At 42.3% G+C, this 22,380-nt stretch overlaps 1 protein-coding gene across 4 annotated transcripts; it reads left to right on the forward strand.

The window, feature by feature from the left end:
- Positions 1 to 16,060: 16,060 nt before the first annotated feature.
- LOC133895323 (NAC domain-containing protein 83-like) lies at positions 16,061 to 18,999 on the forward strand. Of its 4 annotated transcripts, none has more exons than XM_062335561.1 (3): positions 16,061 to 16,437; positions 16,563 to 16,855; positions 18,006 to 18,400. In XM_062335561.1, exons 1-3 carry the CDS (start codon positions 16,236 to 16,238, stop codon positions 18,150 to 18,152), a joined length of 642 nt encoding a protein of 213 aa, XP_062191545.1. In that variant the 5' UTR covers positions 16,061 to 16,235; the 3' UTR covers positions 18,153 to 18,400. The 4 variants fall into 4 exon arrangements, with proteins under 4 accessions (XP_062191545.1, XP_062191547.1, XP_062191546.1 ...); XM_062335563.1 differs by lacking the exon at positions 18,006 to 18,400 and adding an exon at positions 17,613 to 17,999; XM_062335562.1 differs by lacking the exon at positions 18,006 to 18,400 and adding an exon at positions 17,369 to 17,557.
- The last annotated feature ends 3,381 nt before the right edge of the window (positions 19,000 to 22,380 follow it).

Here is a 22,380-nt window from a genome sequence, read left to right on the forward strand (position 1 = left end):
GATATGACTGGCACGGAATGATATCATCTTCAACAACCACCACATAACTGTTGATTGCTTGGTGGCCCTCATCTGGGAGGATATCGAATGCTAGTGCAAAGCCGGGGCAAGATAATTATCCATCCTCATGGAACGACTTCGTAGTTTCGTATTGATTATCTAGTTTGTTTAGCTTTAAGTCCTTCTGGTTGTTTCTTCTCTTGTGTAATCTCTTAAAGCATAGCAGTTTAAACGGTGCCCCTTTGAGGGATATTGTGTATTCATAAGCTCTCTTCTTCTACTTAATATAAAGATACGTAGCTCTCCTATATATTCGAGAAAAAATGTACGTGACTACTTGCCATGGTTCTTTTCTTGCTTGGCTTGTATTGCCTCTTTGTTCTAGAAACTAAGGCTGTTTGATCTAGAAACTGAGACCAATTAGCATGAGAAGTTTGGATCTTACCCGTCCATTTCAAATCCAAGCCCAAATAAATCTTACATCGCTTATGCAAGTTTTTTCTAGAACATGCAGCCGAACTCTGTATCATTTGTTAAGATACGTCACTTCAATGTATAAAGAAGATTTTTTAAAAAAAATCGATAGATGCATAAATGTATTGTTCCAGGCAGAAGTGGTGATAGGTAACTCAACTGTAATTAATATTGTTGCTTGCCCTGGAATTCAACCTGTTTCATGTCGACATGACATTTTGATTGAATTAAAAAAAAATCTAAATATCACTATCGTGTGGAGCTATCAGCTTACACGCAGGACAGCATGAGGTTCAAATAAATGGGATGCATGAGATGATCAGAGTAGCAGAAGAAGAAAGCTTTGTAGCACGACAACTTCCCATAGAAAAGGCGAGTGCTCTTTGTGGGGTGTGAAACTGAAACAATCGATAGAGCGAGCGTATCATATATATGATAAATTATTTTGCTACTTTTCCATGGATTCCCGGTGCTTGGTTGATGTTGCTGTAATTATTTGATTTGTTTCGTCATTTGCGTGATGGAATGTGTTTGGAATCGGCATGGAGTTGAAAATTCAGCACTGGGAAGCGTAAGGGTTAGAGTAACTGAAATCGATGTGAATAGAATGTCTGAATTGCCTTTCTCGATTGCAACCATTTCGGAGAAATTCATTTTTTGACGCAGAATTTTCTGAATTACCCTCGTGGTAGCCTTACATGTCTCAACCGTTCGTTGGAAAGAATCACTTTGTTTGTAAGTAAGTTAATATTGTATTTTTTAAAGCCACAAAGTGGACAGTTATATTAGATGAGCAAGACATTATAAGGTGCCCAAAATTATCAACCGAAGCAACAAGAAAGGAAAAGATCTATAACACTACGGAAGAGCGAAGGCCCGTCGGGGCAACAAGGTTAAAACAAAAAACAACCACTGCTTTAACAACGTTTCCACTACGACCGGTTAGCTAAACCAACAACACACACTGTGTGGAGACACACCATCAACACCCTACAAATGACAGAGCCTATCACATATCATCGTTGTTAAGCTCACCGCAATAGTGACCAAGCAGCTCTAACTTCACCACGGCGGACTTCAGCATTTGCCTCAAAAACGCTACAACCCACGTGCATGGTCCCACCAAACGAACATGCTATAAGACATCATTGCCAAGCTCGGCCGCACACCCATGACGCAGATGCAGCAGCTTCGACCTCACCATAGCACACCCACTCACCATGAAACCATCATGGAGCACAACTTCAAAGAGACAAAAGCATCATCGAAACCCCTTTGGACCATCGCCAAGTGGTCACTAGGTCCTAAACACACCAAGGGAAGAAGCTTGCCTCCGGCTGCAACAAACGTCCCACACAACTCTCCGCTATGAGGACCGCAGACCAAAGTCATCGGATCAGCACCACCACCAGACAGAAGCTCCAACCTCGTCAAAAGGTGTCATTGTTGCGCCAATCTGAGCAACGCCAATGGACATCAAACACATGGCAGTAAACTCCAAGGCAACGCCTCGAAGGAGGACACGACATCGAAGATGCCTTCATTGTCCGATGGTGATATTTGCATCAATCATAGAGTTTTGATATTTGGAAATGGTGATGGTATGTTGGGAAATAGATGGTGATGTTGATGTCAAGTTGAGATGGTTCTAATGTCATATATGATACATTGATAATCTCAAGATAGAAGGGTTTTGGCTAGATCATAGAAGCCCACACTTGAGTCAAAATCGCTTTTGCATTATAAAATTTATTTAACCTTTATGGCTGATTCTTTGCTACACATCCTTAAATGCATTCTCCTTAGAGTCGGGTTATTATTAAGTACCTAATATAGATTAAGTCTTGCGAGTAACTTCGTACTCACGCTGCTTGTTTGTTTTTCATGTAAGGAAGAATTAGTTTTTAGTTACTTCACGCCTGCTGATGTTTTGGGGTGGTGCTTATGCGCACATAGCACTACCCATCTTTTATCGTCTTATGTTTTTTCCGCTATGTAGTGACTCTAACCCACTATGAGATGAAACTAACTTTTATCCTCCTCATGTTTATTATGCAAATTACTGTGAAAATTGTAATCACTTAAAGACTTATAATCTAAATTTATTACTCGCTCTTTATTATGTCTTATTATGGTGAAGCATGTTGTAAAGGTATATGTTTCGATCTTAGACATAAAACACATAACGGGACTACCGGAATAATATTCTGGTTAATCGTTGCAGTCGTGATTATGTAAATGATCGACTTAATGATTAATTAGAATACTATTTGGATGGTTTCTCATACTAGTCCTGAACGAAAAGCTGATAACATGGCAACGACCCCCGCGCGCGTCGCAGTGGCCCTCTCCACCGACCCGTGATGATCCACCATGCCAGAAGAGAAATCCAACAGCCACCGTGCGGATCTGGCTGACCCCCACGCATGGACACCGCTTGGCGTCGCCGCCGATAGTGGCGCTTGTGCCGCCTTAATCGTGACGTCCTGTGCCGCCTTGTCATGGATACATCCATCGCTGCCTCGCTTGTGCAGCCCCACCCGACCATCGCCGCACCATCCCAGTAACTGATCCGAACCACCTCCGTGCGGATCCGGCTATCGCCACGGACCATGCCACCCCTGCGCCAAACCGAGCGCCGCGGTGCTGCGAATCCAACCACCGCTGACCAAACTCGACCACCACCACTCGGATCTATAGACGAGATCCAGCAGTCTCCATACAGATCTGGCTGTTGTCGACCGGATCCAGCCACTTCCAAGCTAATCCAAATGCGCCGTGTTCGAAACAAAGACGAAAGTAGGGGTGAAAGAAGGGAGAGGAAGGCCCGACAGAGGCCACTTGGCCCCGCTGGAGATCGCCGCCCCCACCACTGGTCGACCGTGGCGGCGGCGATTGCGCCAAACCGGTTGAGGATGGTGGGTAGGCGGCGTTCGTCGCTCCCGAGCCGCCCAAGACGAGCAACCCAGGGTTCCATAGCATTCCCTGTTTCGATTATTCTATCCACGAAGAGAATCTGTGATGTTTGCTGTGAAATTCCTCCATTCCAAGCAGTCCAGGGCATGAGATCCAGTTCCATTTGAACAAAGAATTTCCTCATTCTCAGGTAAGTAACACTAGAATGTCATAGAGGTATCTATAACCTTGACTAATCTTCAGGCCCTTGATGTAAATAGAAAAATTATGCCAGTTTCAATGACCTTGCATATAGAAGCACACCTCCAATTCAAAAAAAAAAAAAAAACTAATGTTGTAAATTTGATAGGGGTACTATAACAGGTTCAGTTGATCATCTCAAGGTCAACCTAGAAATACTTTATTATCTTTCCGAATATTTACAATTATTTTCGCCCAGTTTTATCAAAGTTGGAGTGCTTTATAGTTGTACTTTACTTTTGTACACTCATGGTACTACTGAGATTTCTATGATTTAGCTCGAGTAACAGGGGGGGGGGGTCCTTTTTCACGGTACCATTGGAATGGACCAGCAAGGGCGCGTGTTTTGTGGAAAAGTAACGCAAAGGAAAAAGAAAAGGAGACATATATAATTTCAAGCCCTCTGAATTTGAGAAAAAAATAACTCCAACCACGCATACAAAGTTAGTAGTGTTTGATGATGACAAGACGTCTGGTTTTTCTTCTGTTTGTCCTTGATCAGCCTAATGCTGGCTTGATCACTCGATGTAATCACTTTAAGCAGCAGATGGTTTATGTTCATATAATTGCGTACTGGTTGCTGCTCCAGCACTAGAAAGCTACGGATCTCAATCATTTCGACTGCATGGTTTGTATGATCATTTTAGAGGGCTTCGCTCTGAAAACCTCTATGATCTGTCAAATCGTGTTACTCTCAATCTATATTCGCACGGTACATGTAACGTAAAGAAAATGTCAAGGTCATATAAACAGTGATAGACACGGACCTGTAGGTCGGACTCTCTCTTCTTTTTCCTGCACCTCTTCTTTTTTCTGCTCCCTCCTCCTTCACCTCTAAGGCTATGTTTGGATGTAAGGGAAGAAAATCCGGAGGTGTTTGAGGACAATTTTTTTTCCCTCGGTGTATATTCTCACTTGGGTTTTTTTTTTTTTCCTTCAACTGTTTGGAAACCAAAGAGATAAAAATCCTGTGGACAAAAATAGTCTAAAAAATCAGAAAAATAAAGAAAATTTAGAAACAACTAGGTACTGAGCACTGCACGATCTCATGCAATGCAATGCATGCCTGCTAACGAATAGCTGCAGCTAGTGACTAGATCCAGGTGAAGTGCTGATCTCCAGTATTATTTGCGAAAGTAAAGCATAAACCTAGCTACTCCTGAGATCAGTGAGATGACATTTCAGTTAAATTGACACAAGTTTGGCTCTTCAATACCGTAGTTGAAGCATGACATTACTCACTACTTGCACACAGGTCACGAATGTTAAGCAGTTCAATTCATAGATACTAAGTTGCACCATAAAAAAATAACAGTTTGTCATCAATTGTCCTTATACAAGACACCCATCTTTTTTACTCAATGTCATATCATTTCGTGAAAAAAAATGTGACAGCCACTACTACATAATACTATATATGTAGCGCCACATCAGTACCGATTCAACAATAATTAGCACTAAAGATGTATCAGTGTTGGTTCTTAAAATCACACACGCGAACAATAGCTGAGGAGATAAGAACCGAAACTGATAATCATTATCAGTGCCGGTTCGTAGCTAGAACCCTGATACATCAATACCGGTTCCAGCCACGAACCGGCACTGATAGTGACTCTATCAGTACTGGTTCTAGACACTAACTGGCACTAATATATCAGCACCGGTTCTAGCCACGACCGGCACTGATAATCAGTATCAGTACTGTTTCTAGCTACGAACAAGTCACTGATGATGGCTACTATCACAGTTTATCTTAAAAAAATTTCAACTACAAAGTTGTAGATTTTATCGAGAGCTACAATTTTTATTAAAAATTTATAACTTTTTCACACGAATTCGGATGGGGTAAAACTTTATATGAAAATTGTAGCTCTCGACAAGATCTACAACTTTGTAGTTGATCACTTTTTTATTTAAAATCATTTAAATATCCAAAGAGCTATTCAAATGTTCGATCAGAAGATATCAAAAGAATTTATTTTGCTACTATACTCATGAACGGACGATAGCTGAAATGGTTAGAGGGGTCATCATGCGCATAGGCTATGATGTCTTGAGTTCGAGTCTTGGTTGCCGCATGCGAACGAATATCACGTGACTTTACGAATATTAGGCGCGGTCGGATGAGCATCCTCTGGTCAGGTGCTTCTAGTAAAAAAAAATTAAATTTTTTTCGGTCCAAAAAATATTGAATCGAGACCGACTATCAATACTAGTTGGTACCGGTTCCAAACCTGACACTGACAGTCAATGACTATCAGTGCCGAGTAATCAGTATCGGTTCAAAATCCGTCACTGATGGCGATTTTGAACCGACACTGATACGATGTTTTGATGTAGTGAGTGATAACCATCATAGAATGATCTATCACTAAATTGTATCTCTTTAAAAAAAAAAAATTCCATAGTGAGTTGTCATTATCAAGCTGCTCCAAACAGACCCATTATTGGGTGCGATTACATGATGATGGGTGCGATTACATGTTCAACATGGAAATGCTATCGTAAACGGCCGATGTGCTGCGGACTGAGATATGCTCTCACTGACCCCTGCACGGAGCAATAATTTCCCAATGAATAAAGAGGCAGCAATGCGATTTGTGAAAGAACAAACGACACCTATACAACAACAACTGCCTATTTCTACCTGAAAGCTTGCATGTGAAATGGGACCAGAATGCAAAAAATGGTTATAATCAACTTTCCATGATAATGCATCAAATATGAATAACCAAGATTATGATCACAACCCATATGTCAAAGTTCTTGAAGGAAATGCTATTGTACAACACTATGAATAACATAAACACATAGTGTAACTATTATCCTATATATAGTGAAGGATCACTTTTAAATTATTATCCCATTTTTATTAGTACAAAATAAACGAAACTTTTTAACAATTCTTGGATTTCCAACTGTTGGCAGAACAGACTTCTCATACTGGTCAATTGAACAAGAATGTTTCTAGTAATTTAGACTACGAAGGCAATTTTGTAACGGTTCTGAAAACCACATGTTAAGAAAAATTATTGTAGCTCTAAATATTTCAGTTTCCATCCTAAACTCAGCTCTGCACCAACTCTTATGAACTTCTAGTATCTTTTTTATCTTTTTTCGCATCAGAAAGTGATGACGTGTGCACTCACCTTTTCTCATTATGAAGGCAAGAGTGAATAGTAGAGACTATAGCTAAAAATAGTTCATCGCTCTATTCTTCCTGATCTAACATGAATTCTCTAAGTTCCTCCCAAAAACCTATTATCTAGTAAATACATATTAAGATACAATAAACAAGTTAACTTATGCAAGAAACAACATAACTCTTCGGAATGCCACGCAACCATTTTGGTTACATTATGTCATATTGTTCTGCTTTGAATAAAACCCTTGGTGCAACCTCAAACGATTTTGTCAGTCTGCTATCCTAGTTTGCAGGCTAGATATCACCAATCAAATGCCTGTAAATTAATGCTCAAGTTTAAGCTTGCCTAGTGCAATCGTTTGGTAAAACGTCTCAAAATGTCACAATTTTTATTAGGAATAGTTAGTGCAAACTGAAATCCATGTTCCTCAAAAAATGTGACACACTAACTATTTCAAGTTTTCTGATTCAGACTTCTTCATTTTAGGATCATATGAATGCATTTTTGTTGGTTTTGTACGGAAAACACAAGTATGAACAACAGAAGAGTAAAGTAACCATATATATACACACACACACACAACTATCCTACAAACAGTAGCAATAAATCCATTGCCGAACTGATCAAACCACTGACCTGCTGTTGATTTGAAATGACCACAGTTAGGTTGATGACACCCCAAACATATGCGCTCCAAGCAACTTTTTTCAAATACAGAGAAATGAGCATACGATGTTTTTTGTGGTTCAGTTTTCCTTGATTTTCCCAAAAATATATATTTTAAACTGGCCAGGAGCTATGACATTCATAGGGAAAAAAGAATATGGGCACCCGAGCCAGATAAATGACCAGGCGACAGACACATGTTCCAGTTTCTAATCCCTCGATAAGAAATGAACATCCATCCATCCATCATAGACAATTGTGTTGGAGTACTCCTTAGATTGAGGCAGGACAACCCAATTCCCCAGTTTTCCGGTGAGCTAGGCCAGAAGGGATAGATAGATAGGCCATGTTTGGTATATCAGAGCTCGAGATGTATATATTTTTTATAAATTTGTGAAGCTGAGCTAAAGCTAAAGGTACACTAAAAATATTTGAATGTGCTATTTTGTTTCTATTATATTTGAAACTAAAAATAAATAACTAAACTTGTTTATTTTAACCTACAACCTCCAGATGTACGGTGGAATTGGGATCTGAAGCCATGGCGAAGAGAGCCATAAGCGACCAATGATTGGACCCCTTCTCCTCCAATCGGCAACGCAGTACATCTGTTCTTTGCAACAAAAAAAAAAAGAATAAAAAGGGTTGGATGAACAAGAGAGGTGGGCTCCGCGCAGCACTAGTATGCCACTAGCAGTTTGTTTAGCGTCCCTGTCCCTCCCGCGTGCAGACATATCGCATCACCGGCGAGTGACTGAGTGCAAGAAAACGTTTTGGCTTTTATTTGATTCTTTTTTGGTGGGAGTGGTGTTGAGGTGGATCTGGTGTAAGCATGCCATCATCATTTTCTTATTCTTTTATTTCTCTCGCTACTTTAAGAGCTGGTCTCATAGGATTTTGGATTCTTCTACAAATGTTTTGATTTCAGTTTTTCTTGGAAAACGTTTAGAGAATTTTTATGGTGCTCTGTACTATTTGTAAGTAGAAGATAGTATATACTTAATTCTATCGTATATATAATTAAATATTTTAGTAATTATCATAGTATTATTAATATTTACGATGTGTCGACAAGGTATGTTGTGGCGGTTGATGGTGTTGATCGACGTGCATGCTTTTTGCTGTTTGTTTTGGTTGGGTGTCGCCGTGCCGCCGTCGTTGCGCTTTGTTGCTTGGCCGCTTTTGGTGTGCCGAGTATTACCGCTGCGTGTTGGGGACGCCGTCGATCGGAGCTTTGATCTCCGTCGTCGGTGCATGGCTCTTAGCCGTGCCGGCGTTGAGCTATCATTTGCTTGTCTCTGGCGTGTCTGTCGTGAGCCGTCCTGTTTGTTTGTCTCTGTCCGTGCGAGTCATGTGTGTACCATGCGTCGTCGAGTTACTCCGCCGAGCGTGTGCGGTGCGGGCCGGCGATGTGTTTCTGCTGGCCGCCGATCATCCATCGTTGGTCTGATTTGGCTTTGTTTGCCAGCGCTATTGTGCTAGCAGGCTGCCGTGCAGGTTGTAGCCGCCGATCGGTTGTGTTGTTACTGCATTTGTGCGTTCCTGTGTATGTTGTCTGGCTGGCAAGCTATTGAGCTGTGCTTCTGAGACATTTATGTTTCGCTGTGGTGTTACCGCCTTGGCGATGTTCTGGCAGGTGTGATTCAGGCAGGCTGTGGTGTTACCACCTTGGTCATTTCTTTTTCTCTCCAAAATACTCTTATACTCCATATACTATTCTCATATACTCCTTATACTACATCTGAACAATTATTAGTATTTTAACCAATATGTACTATCCGATCCAAAAATAGATGCCCAAATTACTCTGAGACCACCGTAAAATTTTTCAATATTTATCTGGTGAATCATAATCATTTTGTGCAATTTTTGCCTAGTTAGATGGATTTTGATTTTCGGAAGATGATGACAATTATAAATAAGAAAGAAGTGAATTAAAAATAGGAGAAACTATTTTTGCTTGTTTCTCCCTCGCAATATAAAAAAGAGAAACGTTTCTTCCCTTTTAGATTCGAATCACTTGCAAAAAACACTATTTGGCAGGGATTCTAGTGGTTCTGGTAAGAAACAGAACTGTTTCTCACATCCAAACAGGGCTAACTTGTGAACTAGTGCTCGTTGTCACAATTTAAATTTAAGGCCATTTTGGAGCAACTGAATGTCTCGGAACAGTTCAGTTTTTGTGGGAATATGAAAGATTTCCCATATCTCGAGAGAGACGATTGATATCAAGAATCACTTAAATCAAATGCCTACGGTTAAACATGTACTAAAAGATTCTTATATAATATCTTTTAGTATATAAGAGTGATTGCGCTCAGTCGTATACCTTTCAGATAAGCTTATGCATTTCGAGGTTGCAAAAGGCGCCGCACAAACTATAGGAGAGTCGAAGCTATTTATCATCCGGGTATTCCCAGAAAACATCAAGGCCTCTAACTGAGCTTAGATGGTTCGATCTTGAACTTCTATTTCCTGCATAATTATTGGGCCGTCGTCCCTATCTAGGCAATTCTGAAAAGCACATTTCGGAAACCACTCCACTGGCACTTGAGATAAGTACTCCGACTTTCTTTCACTGAATTCTATGAAGTAGTCATTTCATGTATAAAAGAGAAAGCTGTGAATGTTTATAGCGTCTCTTGTCAATCCAAGATAATTCGTTGACAACGGGCAAACATTATGTGGTTGTTTCCACGACAAGTTGGTTAAAGTAAGCCGTGAAAACCATACAAGGCAAAAAAAAAAAAAACTCATACATCAAAGAGATCACACGGAAGAAGTTACCCATGTAGAGAAAAAAATGATATTGACCGCACCAAAGACGTCATTTTTTGTGGCGAAAATACTTCACGTACAAATGAAGCTATCTAACACAAAGATATTTTTGAACAATTTCTATCCAATCATCGCTGACGACCCTTTCTGAATTGACACACGGTTATAAGGCCTACTTGTCAGTCTACTGCTTACCGGCGATAGATTTCATATGGACTTATTCCGTAGCGTTTATGCTTTGATGTGGGTAACTAACAGGTTTAAGCAATCGATGTCATGCATGGCCGTTCTAATCCAGAACGCCTACAAGTCTGGGAGTCTTGCTTGTTGGAGTAACTCCAAGGTTAGCATTTAATCCTGTCACCCTAATGGTGACATTTGGACCAATGTGACCCTTAACTTGCTAGCATGCTAGCATCGCATATGCAGTGTGACCTATGCTTGATGTCATTAGTTGCTCATGCGTGCAACGAGTAACCTTTTTGCAATTACCAAAAGGTTATCAAGAGCCTGTGATGTCGCCACCAGGTTTGTGCACGTTTTATTTTCAAATTTTGCAAAGTATTGGGTGTACAACGGTGTCACTGCTAAAAAAAAAGCTATCAGTGTCGGTTTATAATCAGCATCACTACTAATTTTTAAACTAACACTAAACAAGTAACAGTGATAATCAGATGATTATTACTCACGCCATAAAACTAAAGTGATAATCGGTCCTCAAATTCCATATTTTTTTGCTGAAAAAATCCAAAAAAAAATCCCGTTCGAACAACGATAGCCTTTTTTGGTAGTATATGCTATACAGTTGCAAGTTACAAGTCACATAATTTTTCACACGTATGGACTTCTCACTACATGTGAAGCTGTCTCACCATCCAACCTTATAGTGTTTGCTAATGGCAATGGAATATATTTTTTCCTTTTGACCTTTGTCGTCCGAATTTCACTACGTGAAAAATGGACAAGTGTGACGGGTCATAACCGTTATGAGTGACGGGTCCCACACCCGTCACTCCGAACGTATCACTGATGACATGTAATAAGTGACGGGTAAGGACCCGTCACCAATAAGGTTATTGGTGACGGGTCAAATCCGTCACTTATTAAGGTCATTGGTGACGGTCACAACTGTGACCCGTCACTTATGACTGATATATGTTTTTTGCGCTTTTTGGACGCGAAAAAAAGTCAATTTTTTTTCACCCAAGCCAATCTAACTCAGGCCTATCACCACTCGTCATGTGTCTCTACCTATTTTTTAGACTGTTTTTAGAATGTACGTTCCATGGGAATCGAACTCGCGATGGCCCCTCGCGCGTGTAGCTGCCTAACCACCTCAACCTCGCGTGCGTCCTGAAGGAACTCGGATAAAAGATCCTTTTAACTATTTTACCGAGGTCATAAGTGACGGATCACAGTTATGACCCGTCACCAATGTTAATTTTATAATAGACATAAAAACCAGTTGATTCGGAGTGCCTTCGGTTAAATAGCCATAATTTTTGCATACGGACTCCGATTCGACGTTTTTTTGACTCTATGGATATTTACAGAAAAAGTTACATCTATATCTCCCCCACTTTGTCGGGTTCGGCGAATTTTTCGAGGCCTAAAACTGCTTGGAAGATTGAGTTCTCGCCTCCGGAAGTTTTTGCACCTTTTTCGGAACGAGCGTTTGTGTCCATAGCCGTTACCCCCTTACATCAAACTTGAGCAGAAATGTACAATGGTTCATATTCTAGTGCTTCTGATGTGAGAAAAAAATAAGAGAAAAATAAAATAAAAATAAAAAAGTTTTGCAATGTTTGGATCATTTTCTATATTTCTGAATAACGTCATTAGTGACGGGTCATAACTTGACCCGTCACTTATGACAGGCCTATGAGACCCGTTACCGATGAGTTAGTCATTGGTGACGGGTGACCCGTCACCAATGACTGACCTACGATAATCTGTGAGTGATGAGTCGTCATTGGTGACGGGTCAAGTTTTCACCCGTCACCAATGATGGTATTAGTGACGGGTCACTTTTATCATAAGTGACGGGTCATATTACGACCCATCACTTATATAGTATATCCTTTGTCTGTTTTTCACGTAGTGTTTTTTACAATTATTTATGCATCTAAATGACTTCAAATAAAAAATTTATCAACTCTAAAGTTGTAGATCTTATTAAGAGCTATAATTTTCTATTAAAAAATTCTTCATCCAATTAAGTATGAATATTTTATAAATTTCAAAATACCTCACTACAAACATGCAAACTGACACTTGTTTTTCCCATCATAACATGAATCGACTTAAGCATTGTGTATATTATCATTTTACTATATGATTACTACTGTTAGAGATGATCATTTATCTAACTTATATTTTTGTATCATTTCATATTTCACCCAATTTAGAATTTAATTGGCCCACATGAAAATCTGAGAAGAGCTTTGACGAGTGCATTTCATATATACAACATGCTAATCATTTTTTATGGAAAAGCATTGCATATATTATTATTTTATCTTGTTATTACTATTTTTATCCTTTTTCATACAGTTTAGGAGTGCCAGTTACTCCCATGAGTGAATCACGATGAAAGAAGTTGAGTCGGATAAGTTATGGAGGACAAATTATTTTTTACCATCTTTGGGCACATAGATGATTTTAAATAAAATTTTTGTCAAATATAAAGTTATAGATATCGTCGAGAGCTATAATTTTCATATAAAAATTATCTCCATCTGACTCCGTACAAAAAAGTTATGAATTTCTAAAGACGAGTACAAACTTAGAACTGATAATGATAATTCATTACCATTATCACTGTCGGTTCATAATATGAATTGGCTCTGATACTCTCTCCGTTATCACTGTCAGTTTTTTATATGAACCGACAGTGATAATAAATTATCATTGTTGATTCATGTTAAGAACTGATATTAATAGTATTATTATCAATTTTGACATGAACCGATAGTTATAAGTCCCCATATTGGTGTTTTTTATAGTGTGTGAACCTATCCATGCTGGTTTGTGAGTCTCATGATTGGCAAAACTGTGCAAAATTGGAAAATGCTAATAGGCATCTCTAAAAGCTGGTGGGATGTCACTAAATTTATCGTATGTCACTGATGTCTCGCCAGAATTGAACCCCACGTACTAGCCTCACTCGTGCATATTGTGAATCATGTAGCTATCAAATGGTATACTGTGGATTTTTGGAATATATATTGCCAGATGTCCCACATGATACACCAGTTCCACGTCTACTTTTCATATAAAATAGTGGATATATTAATGTGGATAGATAACTAATGACAAACTCCAGAGTTTGATTGTACTACTAACCAAGGTGTCCAGGTTTCTTGATCATGTGTCATGTGCATTTTTGACACACCAATACCTGAATTTCATATGCATGGTTTTTTATAGGTAACCTATTTGGAACAGCAACCAACCTTACATGTCCATCCTACATAGCCATTTGCATGTTTTATAACTCAGAGATGTCATTGCCATGATTCGGTCGGAGGGGAACAATACTTGTGAGTGTAGCGATTACACAGTTCATAAAAATATTGTACCATCAAATCTTATCCATCTATCTGAGATCGAACAGCTCACAATGTTTCAAAGTTATTATGACTTCAATTCCTCTGAAGTCAGAGGATCTCAATTCACCATTGCTGCACTATACCATGAAGTCAGAGAATCTCAATTCGCCATTACCACACTGTACTGTGTATGGGCCCACTCACCCGGCCGCGGGTGTAAGCCCCACCTCTAAGATTTTGGTGCAAAGGCTAGTGCTCAAAAGAGAGAAGGAAGGGAGGAGGAGGCAGCTCCTAAGTAAAGGTGCAAAAGAGGAGCCAGCAAGAAAAGGTGAGCAGAGGAAGGGAGCATCATTTGAGCAAAGAAAAGGGAAGGCCAACCAACCAATTGATGCCCTCCAAATCCATTCCACCACACGCACACCACTCGCGCTAACTTGCACGGTTTCGATGTACAGAATGGGTTTGATTGATTAACTATTTGGAGATGCTGCATGTGTTAAGAAAGCGTTAGTGGAGAGCTAATGGAGGGCAGTTGGTTCGTGGGTGAGAACAGCAAGAACTAGACTGGTCGCTAGCTGGCGCCAAATCTGCCGGACAGATTGGCGAAAACCATGTCTGTTAAGTAAGAACATTACCGATTTTTATGTAAGAACATTACCGATTTTTATGTTAAAAAAAACTTGCGTGAAAAAACCACGTGCACACTACGGTGATATTCACTGTATCAGAAGAGTTACAAGCGTAGTTGATTTGCAATGAATCATCGATCGGCTTATTCAGTGCGGCTTCCACGAAGTATACATGGTGGCATAAAAATGATCCACTCAAGTCGAATACGAAAACAAATCCTGCCTATTGGCCTCTTCTCCAACAAGCCTGGCCTTTCATAATTTAAAAGAACTCGGATCATATATCAACAGCCATATGCATAATATGAAAACAATATGGTTCAATTTTGTAGTGCTAATTGTACAGAGTAACACTAGCAAATAAATATGGTACGATGTGAAAGAAAAACTTAGGAGAATAAGGTACAGTTCTAGTCCAATTCAGAAGTCATTTGCCTTTTGAGAATGTCTTTATTCTCGTCTCTGAAAAATGCTATAAAAATTAGGGATAAAATTTTTAATTGTGCCTCGAAAACGGGCTCATGTGCACATCAAAATGCATAAGGGGTAGATTGGACATTTTCACTGAGAGACTTACGGTCCCCATCAACAGTAGAGAGAGGGCGACCGAGGAGGCGATTTCTCTTCCAGGCATTGATCTTGTCGGATCCCTCCATCCCGTGACCTTCTTGGTTCCGAGGGTAGTAAGTGGATCGACACCCGGCATAGCTAGTTATGGAGTCTAGTTGTAGTTATTAGGGTTGTAGATCTATTTCTTTAGGTCTAGCTAAGCTCCGGTGGAGCCGCCGGTGATGGCACTTCTAGCCACTTCTAGGTTTTGTATGCTCCTACAAGCCTTCTCTAGCAGTGGTGGTCTGTTGGCCTCTCCGGTGAGGTTCTTGGTAGGTTAGTGGTGTTTGTTTGGCCTATGAATGGTTTGTTGTGGTTGTAGTCTCCTACTTTTGAGTTTGGTTTCTGAGCTACCGGTGTTCTCACCGGTGGCGCATAAGTTTTGTTCTAGGCCATCTAGGTGGCTAAGGTCCACGGTGGCGCCATGTGGTTGTACTACCAGATTAGAGAGCTTGACAACCGATGTTCTTTCATCGAGGATTTCTTGCGGCTTTCCAATGTTTAGAGTCCGTTCTACGATCTGGGCTGGAGAGGTTAGAGGTTGGGTGCTCTGGTGCGCAACATGACAGACGGGTGAGCAGCAGTAACAGCCAGATTCGAAGAGGAAGAAGAACATTAGGGTTGTTGATGTAATTTCTGTGTTACTCAGGGGCCCTTTCATAAAAAGGATGTACTTAATCTCTATTACCTTTTAATCTAATGATATTCCCCTTTCACTAAAACAAAAATAATGCACCAGGGGTAAGTTAGATCCCATCCGATTTGATTCCCATAACAATCCACATCCAGCCCTCAAATCAAGTGCTCCAGTCAAAATTGGTGGATGGTTTATCCTTTGCAGGAAAAAGAGCAACAATTTCACATCGCTGTAGCGGGAGCAAGTAACTTCCTGAGAAATTAAGGAATTTATGATGCCGGCGATGGGCTTGTCAGATCAGAGAAGACATCAAATTACGCTATAAACAGAACAGAGAAGGATAAATTACACTCGACGCCACAGGAGATCCTATAAAGCCCAGCGCCCTTTTCCCCTCAAAGCCTCCTCAGGCACACCCCCCTCCCCCTCCCCCTCTCCCTCCCCCAACTTTCTCTCTCTCCCCCATGGACTTGCCGAGCAGATGCACGCCTTCTGCTCACCGCTCTGGGCTCGCCAAGTGAACAGAAGCTGCGAGCTTAGCTGCTTTAATCAAGCTAGCTAGTTGTGTAGCACCGGCTAGTTGCTGAGCATGGAGAGGGCGCCGGTACTGGTGAGGAACGCCGTCGTGGTGGAGGCGCTGAGGCAGCTGCCGCCGGGGTTCCGGTTCAGGCCGACGGACGAGGAGCTGGTGTTGCAGTACCTCCGCCGCAAGGCCTTCGGTGCCCCGCTCCCTGCTGCCATCATCCCCGTCGTCCAAGACCTCTATGGCCTCGACCCCTGGGACATCCCTGGTACACACCATACGCCTTAACACTTTCGAAACCTCGTGCGTGCATGCTCCGCATATCGTGCTGTGAATGATATCGTGACACTAATTAAACTTGCATATTATTTTTTTGCGTATGGATCCTTCCAGGTGGAAGCGAGGGGGAGAGGTATTTCTTCGCGGTCCGGCCGGCGGGCGGCGGTGGATGCGCCAAGAGCGGCGCCGGCAGCAGGTGCAGCAGGGCGACCGCGAGCGGGCGGTGGGAGCCGGCGGGGAAGGAGAAGCCGGTGCTCCTGTCCCGCCCGTGCGGCGGGAGCCTCCTCGTCGGCGTCAGGAGGGCGATGGCGTTCGCGCCCCGGGCGAAGAAAAAGGCGTCGCCGGCGTCCCTGACGACCGGCTGGGTCATGCACGAGTACCGCCTCGCCGCGCCGCTACACAAGAACGTGAGAGCTCGCTCGATCATATCTTACCCGTCATTTGTTCATGCACTGCATGCTTTTCTTTGTCATGTTTTGATTAATTTGCTGTATTTGTGCAAGTGCAATAATTAGTATATCATCAGTTTAGTCAGCCGCAGTTCACAGTAACTCAAAGTAAATTAGCTTGCACACACGATTCAACTTGGTCTCATAAGTCATTAGCAACTTTAGACTTTTAGAGACGTAGTAAAACCTTCTTCTTTTTTAGAAAAAAAAAAACTCGGCAATCGAGAGATCACGGGATTAAGTCTCAAATCCATGATAAACCCACCTAACATGCAGATAGTGAGACTCCAATTATGGAACTCAGCCATATATATACATAGACCGAGTCGTGCATAGACTCATATATAGTGGAGCATATAGTGCAAAGTAGTTTTGGCACATCTGTATGTAGTTTTCCTACCTAATCAAACTGGAATATACTACCTGTTTTGAGTGAAGCCATCATGTACACTCATCAATATGCTTAAGCAGCTAGGTAGGCGGCAGGCGAGCAGCATAAACTCCACCGCCACTCTAATCAAGGAGGAGCATCTGCATCATCTCGCACACTGTCGCAGCTTAATTATGCGTCATGATCGGCCATAAACCCGCTGTTTTAAATCGCTTGTGATATTCGGTGGTTGCAAATTTATGCTGATACAGAGAGGTGGTTGTCCTTGATTACATGCTCTTCTCCGTGATTTACTTGCAATTGTCCCCCCCCCCCTCCCTCCAGGTTTTAAAAAGAAGAAGAGGAAGAAGCAGCAGCAGCAGCAGCTTGTTTCCTCCATGACTCCATAACCAGCCAACCAACCAGCAACGCCTGAACTGCTGACACTTAATTTTGATGCCTTAATTAGCCTGCAAGTATATTACTTAATTTTGATGCCTTAATTAGCCTGCAAATACCAATACCACACACAGGAGTAGTATCTGACAAGCTGCTCATATTAAATACCGTGCACCTGCCACACATGTGTGCCGATTAATTCGCTGATTGAGTTTACTTGAGCCTAACTACTGGAGTAGCTAGCATGCAACTGCGCCTCTAGCTGTGCCTGCCTATTTCCATTGCCACCACTGTTGCAAGAGATTGATGTGCCAAGACCTGCATGCTGCTCCTGTGCAGAATCTGTGCCAAGAGATAGAGATTAATTCATCACGAGATCTGCATGCAGTCCCTGGACGTACGACGCAACTGCACGATCAGTACTCAGCAGCAGCCATCGACCATCTAGATGCTGAGAGAACTAATCCTGTCAACTGTTTCGAGTAAATTGATTAGCACAGTCACAGCACGGCACAGCACAGTGTACTGATCGATCTCTGCAATCCAGCCTCGATTAGGACACTTCATGTCACTAGCCGTAGCTGTCTGATTGGCAACCTGCACTCGTCCAGTAGTACGTATCGCTGCTACTGCCTTGCAGAGCCGGTAGCTGGCAGCTCGTGGCCTCGTGCGCCATTGCTGTTGCTGGAATATGAGCGGCTGGCGACACACCGACGCTCACAGTTTGGTGGTCGATGCAGGGCTGCAGCTTGGCTCAGGCTGAAGGAGAGTGGGTCGTGTGCCGGATCTTTCGGAGGAGCAGGCCGAGGAGGCGAGCGCCAGCCACCGCGCAACGCGCGATGATGCCGCCGCCGTCGCCTTCGTCGTCTGCCAGCTGCGTCACAGATGGTTCGGACCAGGAGGAGGTCAGCAGCCGCTAGCGCCCACAGCCACAAGCGTGCGAAGAAGCTGCTGGCTGCCTATCCAAGAGAGGCTGAATTAGCCTAGCCTTAGGCGACCAGGAAACGAAAATGATGTCCTTGCTTGCTTCCAAATTTGTTTTTCACCACTTTTTTGTTCTTCTCCGTGTAATGTAATGCAGTGTAATCTAGCAAGAGAAGCGAAGCACCGGATTAATAACTTAACAAACAAGTTCAGGTTAATGAAACTTCTACTAGATGTTTCCACAAGCCAAATTTGATGTACGGAGTACGTATGTAGCAGCTGCAGAAATGACTTCTGCATGCATGGTCAAATTGTCAAATTTGTAACTTGCAAGCTTGTCCGTAATCACTTTGTAATATTTTTTTCAAGGAACAGAAATCTGAACGAAGCCGTAACAGCAATTGCTTCATTCGGCAGTGCTACTGGTCAGATTTCCCGTTTCCAGAACAATTCCCTTTTCGAGCACAATTCAGTATGAATCGAAGGGCTTGAACACATGATTGTACGTGGAATATTTTTCCTTTTTATTGGTACAATAATTGCTTATGTTCTATGGGCTTTGGTCACATATATACTAATTAAGTTCTGTAACCATTTTTGAAGATTTTTTTCTCGAATACGCAGGAGAGATACGCGTCATTACATTAAGAAGAAAAGTGACATAGTTTATAAAAAAACTAGATCCAAAAACCTTAATAAGTACATCATTATGACCCGCGGAGCCTAGCTCGCACGTAAGACACAAAAAGAGAAAAAAACCCAAGCCTATAAGAACCAAACAACAGAGGTCTGGCAAAGTAGCAAACAACCCAGTCTACATACAACAATAACACGCCATACAATCCGACCAAGCAGCACATCTGAACAGCCAGCAACACTCACACCAAACCCAACAGGTGGAGTCTTGCTGCCACTGTAGCGAAAATAGCCTTATTAGGTCATGATTGTGATTTTAATGATTAATAATAACATAGTCATTGAGACTAACATGTTTATCAAGAATATATGAGATCTCATGGATGCAATACATCAAGAAGCCATCGCAGCCATAACAAAGTTTAATTAAATTAAAGAAGTCTCAGGAGAATTGACCTCACCATAAGTTTCGGTGCAGAAGAATTTGCACCTATCAGAGCATTATGCACAGAGGCCGATAGCCTCATCGGATAGTCCGGTGCTCTGTGAGTTAAACTCACCGGAGTATTTCTAACAAAGAGGGAAAAGGTTGAGGACCTTTTCTGTACAGGGTAACACTGGAGCATTTTTTGCAGAGAAGAATATGGGTGCAAAAGACTGAAGATCAACCCACCGAAAGGTCCGATGCTTGGTTTGTGCATACCGGAGTATAGCATCGGAGCATTTCTTGCAGTGCGACTACAAATGCTGAATAATGAAGCTCAACTCACCGGATAGTCCAGTGATCATAGAGATGAATGCACTAGAGAATTTTACACAAAGAGACTGCAAAGGCTTGGATAGCTTAAGATAACTCACCGGAAGGTCCGATGATGGATTTGAAGGCACACCGGATTGCCTGGTGTTCACAGAGGCTGTGAGTGGAGTTCTAATGGCTAGTTTTCGAGTTTGTACTCACCAGATAATTCGGTGTTAGTACTACTATTCTCAATGAATCATCTGTTGTTAACAGCCTTCTAAGCCGTTGGAAAAACTGTTAGTTGGCGGGTTTGAGGCTATAAATACCCCTTCACTCAGTAATTTGAAGGTGTGGCATGCTACTGAAATCTAGAGTAAGCTCATACACACTTGAGAAGATATTCAAACCACCAAAGTGCTTAAAGTGATCATCCAATGTGATTAAGCACAAGATTAGAGAGTGTTTAGTACTTATAGGCCTAGAGTGAGTTGTAGCTAGGTGCTGCAGCTTGAAGAAGAGATCAATAAGTGATCCTAACTTGTATCGAGTGGTATGTCGGCGTCTTAGAGTCTTAGTGGCTTAAGCTTGTTGACCCTCTGACTTAGTGTGGAGCGGCGATAAAACATGTGTATGGGGATGCAGAGACCCTTGCCTTGGTGGTTCAAGCTCCAAAGTGATCATGACTACAAGTGACCGGAATAGAAGCTAGTGGTGAGACCTTAACTTGGTGGTTTGATGACTAATCATGCTTGAAACCTTGTCTTGGTGACTTAGTAGCTCAAGAGTCGTGACCGGAAGAGACTTGACGACCGGGAGCTTATCTTTTGTGGAGCTCCAATGTGGACTAAGGGTGATATTCATGCTATCGATACCATGGGATAAAAATCCCTTGTGCCGAGTTTGTCTCTTTACCTTATTTACGTTTTCGTATTTCCATACTTATAATTTACCTTGCTAAAGTAGGTTGCAATCCTCTTGAATGATGGAGTAGATATACTAGATAAATCTAGAGCACATTTAGATAGAAATTGAGATAGATCTATCTTGTGAAGTTTTTGGAGCCAATTTGGGTTTAAGTTTCTAAGTGTACTAATTCATTCCCCTCTTAGGACATCATCGTTCCTCACACCCACGCCTGACTACCAACTTGAATGGCGACTCCACGCTAAAGCACAAGTACAACAAACAGAGTCCTGAGATGTCGGAGCATAGCCACTAACGCGAAACATCGAATGGTGGTGAGAAGACCAAGCGAACAGGAGAGTGAACAACGGGGTGTGTTTTGCAAAGGGCTGCTACTAGTTGTAATGGCAAGAAACAGTGGGACTCTCTGAAATGACGCTTTCAGGAAGGAAGTGATAAATGAACCGTCGTCTCTCATCCGGGAAGCCGAATAGGGTTTTTCCCCGAAGAGAACCCAGAGGGGAAGCTTCTACATTATGCCTCCAGAAGGTAATGATGTCCGCGGGCGCCACCGTTGTCAGCAATGATGCCTAATAGGGCTTTCGCCCGTAAGATCCCCTTACCATGGCGCAACCCAGTGAATCCAAAGGGTCAACGGATCGGCCGGATGATGCACCTGCAGGAGAGCAACCAACAGCACAAAGAATCCGAGCAACACACCCCCACCAGCAGAGTAGACCATATGGCGCACAAGGGCCACCGATGACCAACAGCCGGCCAAGAGTAGACCCATGGTCGGCCAACAGATGGGACCGACCGAAGGCCACCAGGACGGCAAAGGAGAAGGCTGCATGCCCACATTCCCCGACAGAGCCGAAAGCAGGTGGCGAGTAGCAAGCAATACGCGGGCAAGTCACTGTGCATATCCGGCCCGGCCAAGAGGAGAGTAGATTGGTGGTAGCAACACGGCAGATCTAGCCAAAGGAAAGCAGACCGACGGTGGCACTGGCCAAAAAGAGAGTAGACTGGTGGCTGCAACCGGCCAAAGGACAGCAGCTGGATGGTAAGCAGCGAAGCGCGACACACAACCGCATGGAACATGGCATGGCAGCACAAACCAGCCCCGCATGGCAACGTGAACTAGCCCACACGGCAGCACAGACCAGACACCTGGCCACGGCAGAGCAGAGAAAGGTGGCCAAGGGCGAGCTCGGGCGGCAAAAGCATCCACCATGCGAATCCAGCCTGGAAGAAGCAGATCCGGCAAAGAAACGCGCAGATCCAATACGATATCTTTATGTCTTAGATGGCTCAACCAGCTAAATTTTTCTATAAAAAACAAGCTCTAGCTCTCTTATTTTTAAATTGTTTGTCACATCAGTTTTTTGCTTGTGTGGATATCGATTAATGTCTATGAAATCAACCATATTGGAGCGATGGAAAATGACTAATATTAGTCTCAATTTACATACAATAGTATTCCCTGCTGCTGTCATAAATATATGTTATTTT

This window comes from Phragmites australis, chromosome 16, assembly GCF_958298935.1.
Source record: "Phragmites australis chromosome 16, lpPhrAust1.1, whole genome shotgun sequence".
Lineage (NCBI taxonomy): Eukaryota > Viridiplantae > Streptophyta > Magnoliopsida > Poales > Poaceae > Phragmites > Phragmites australis.

Excerpts from the sequence above, each read along its gene's own strand:
- LOC133895323 (XM_062335560.1), top strand. The coding sequence starts at position 16,236 with ATGGAGAGGGCGCCGGTACTGGTGAGGAACGCCGTCGTGGTGGAGGCG. Across the intron at positions 16,438-16,562 it reads CGACCCCTGGGACATCCCTG|GTGGAAGCGAGGGGGAGAGG; the intron begins GTACACACCATA and ends GGATCCTTCCAG. Across the intron at positions 16,856-18,406 it reads CCGCGCCGCTACACAAGAAC|GGCTGCAGCTTGGCTCAGGC; the intron begins GTGAGAGCTCGC and ends TGGTCGATGCAG.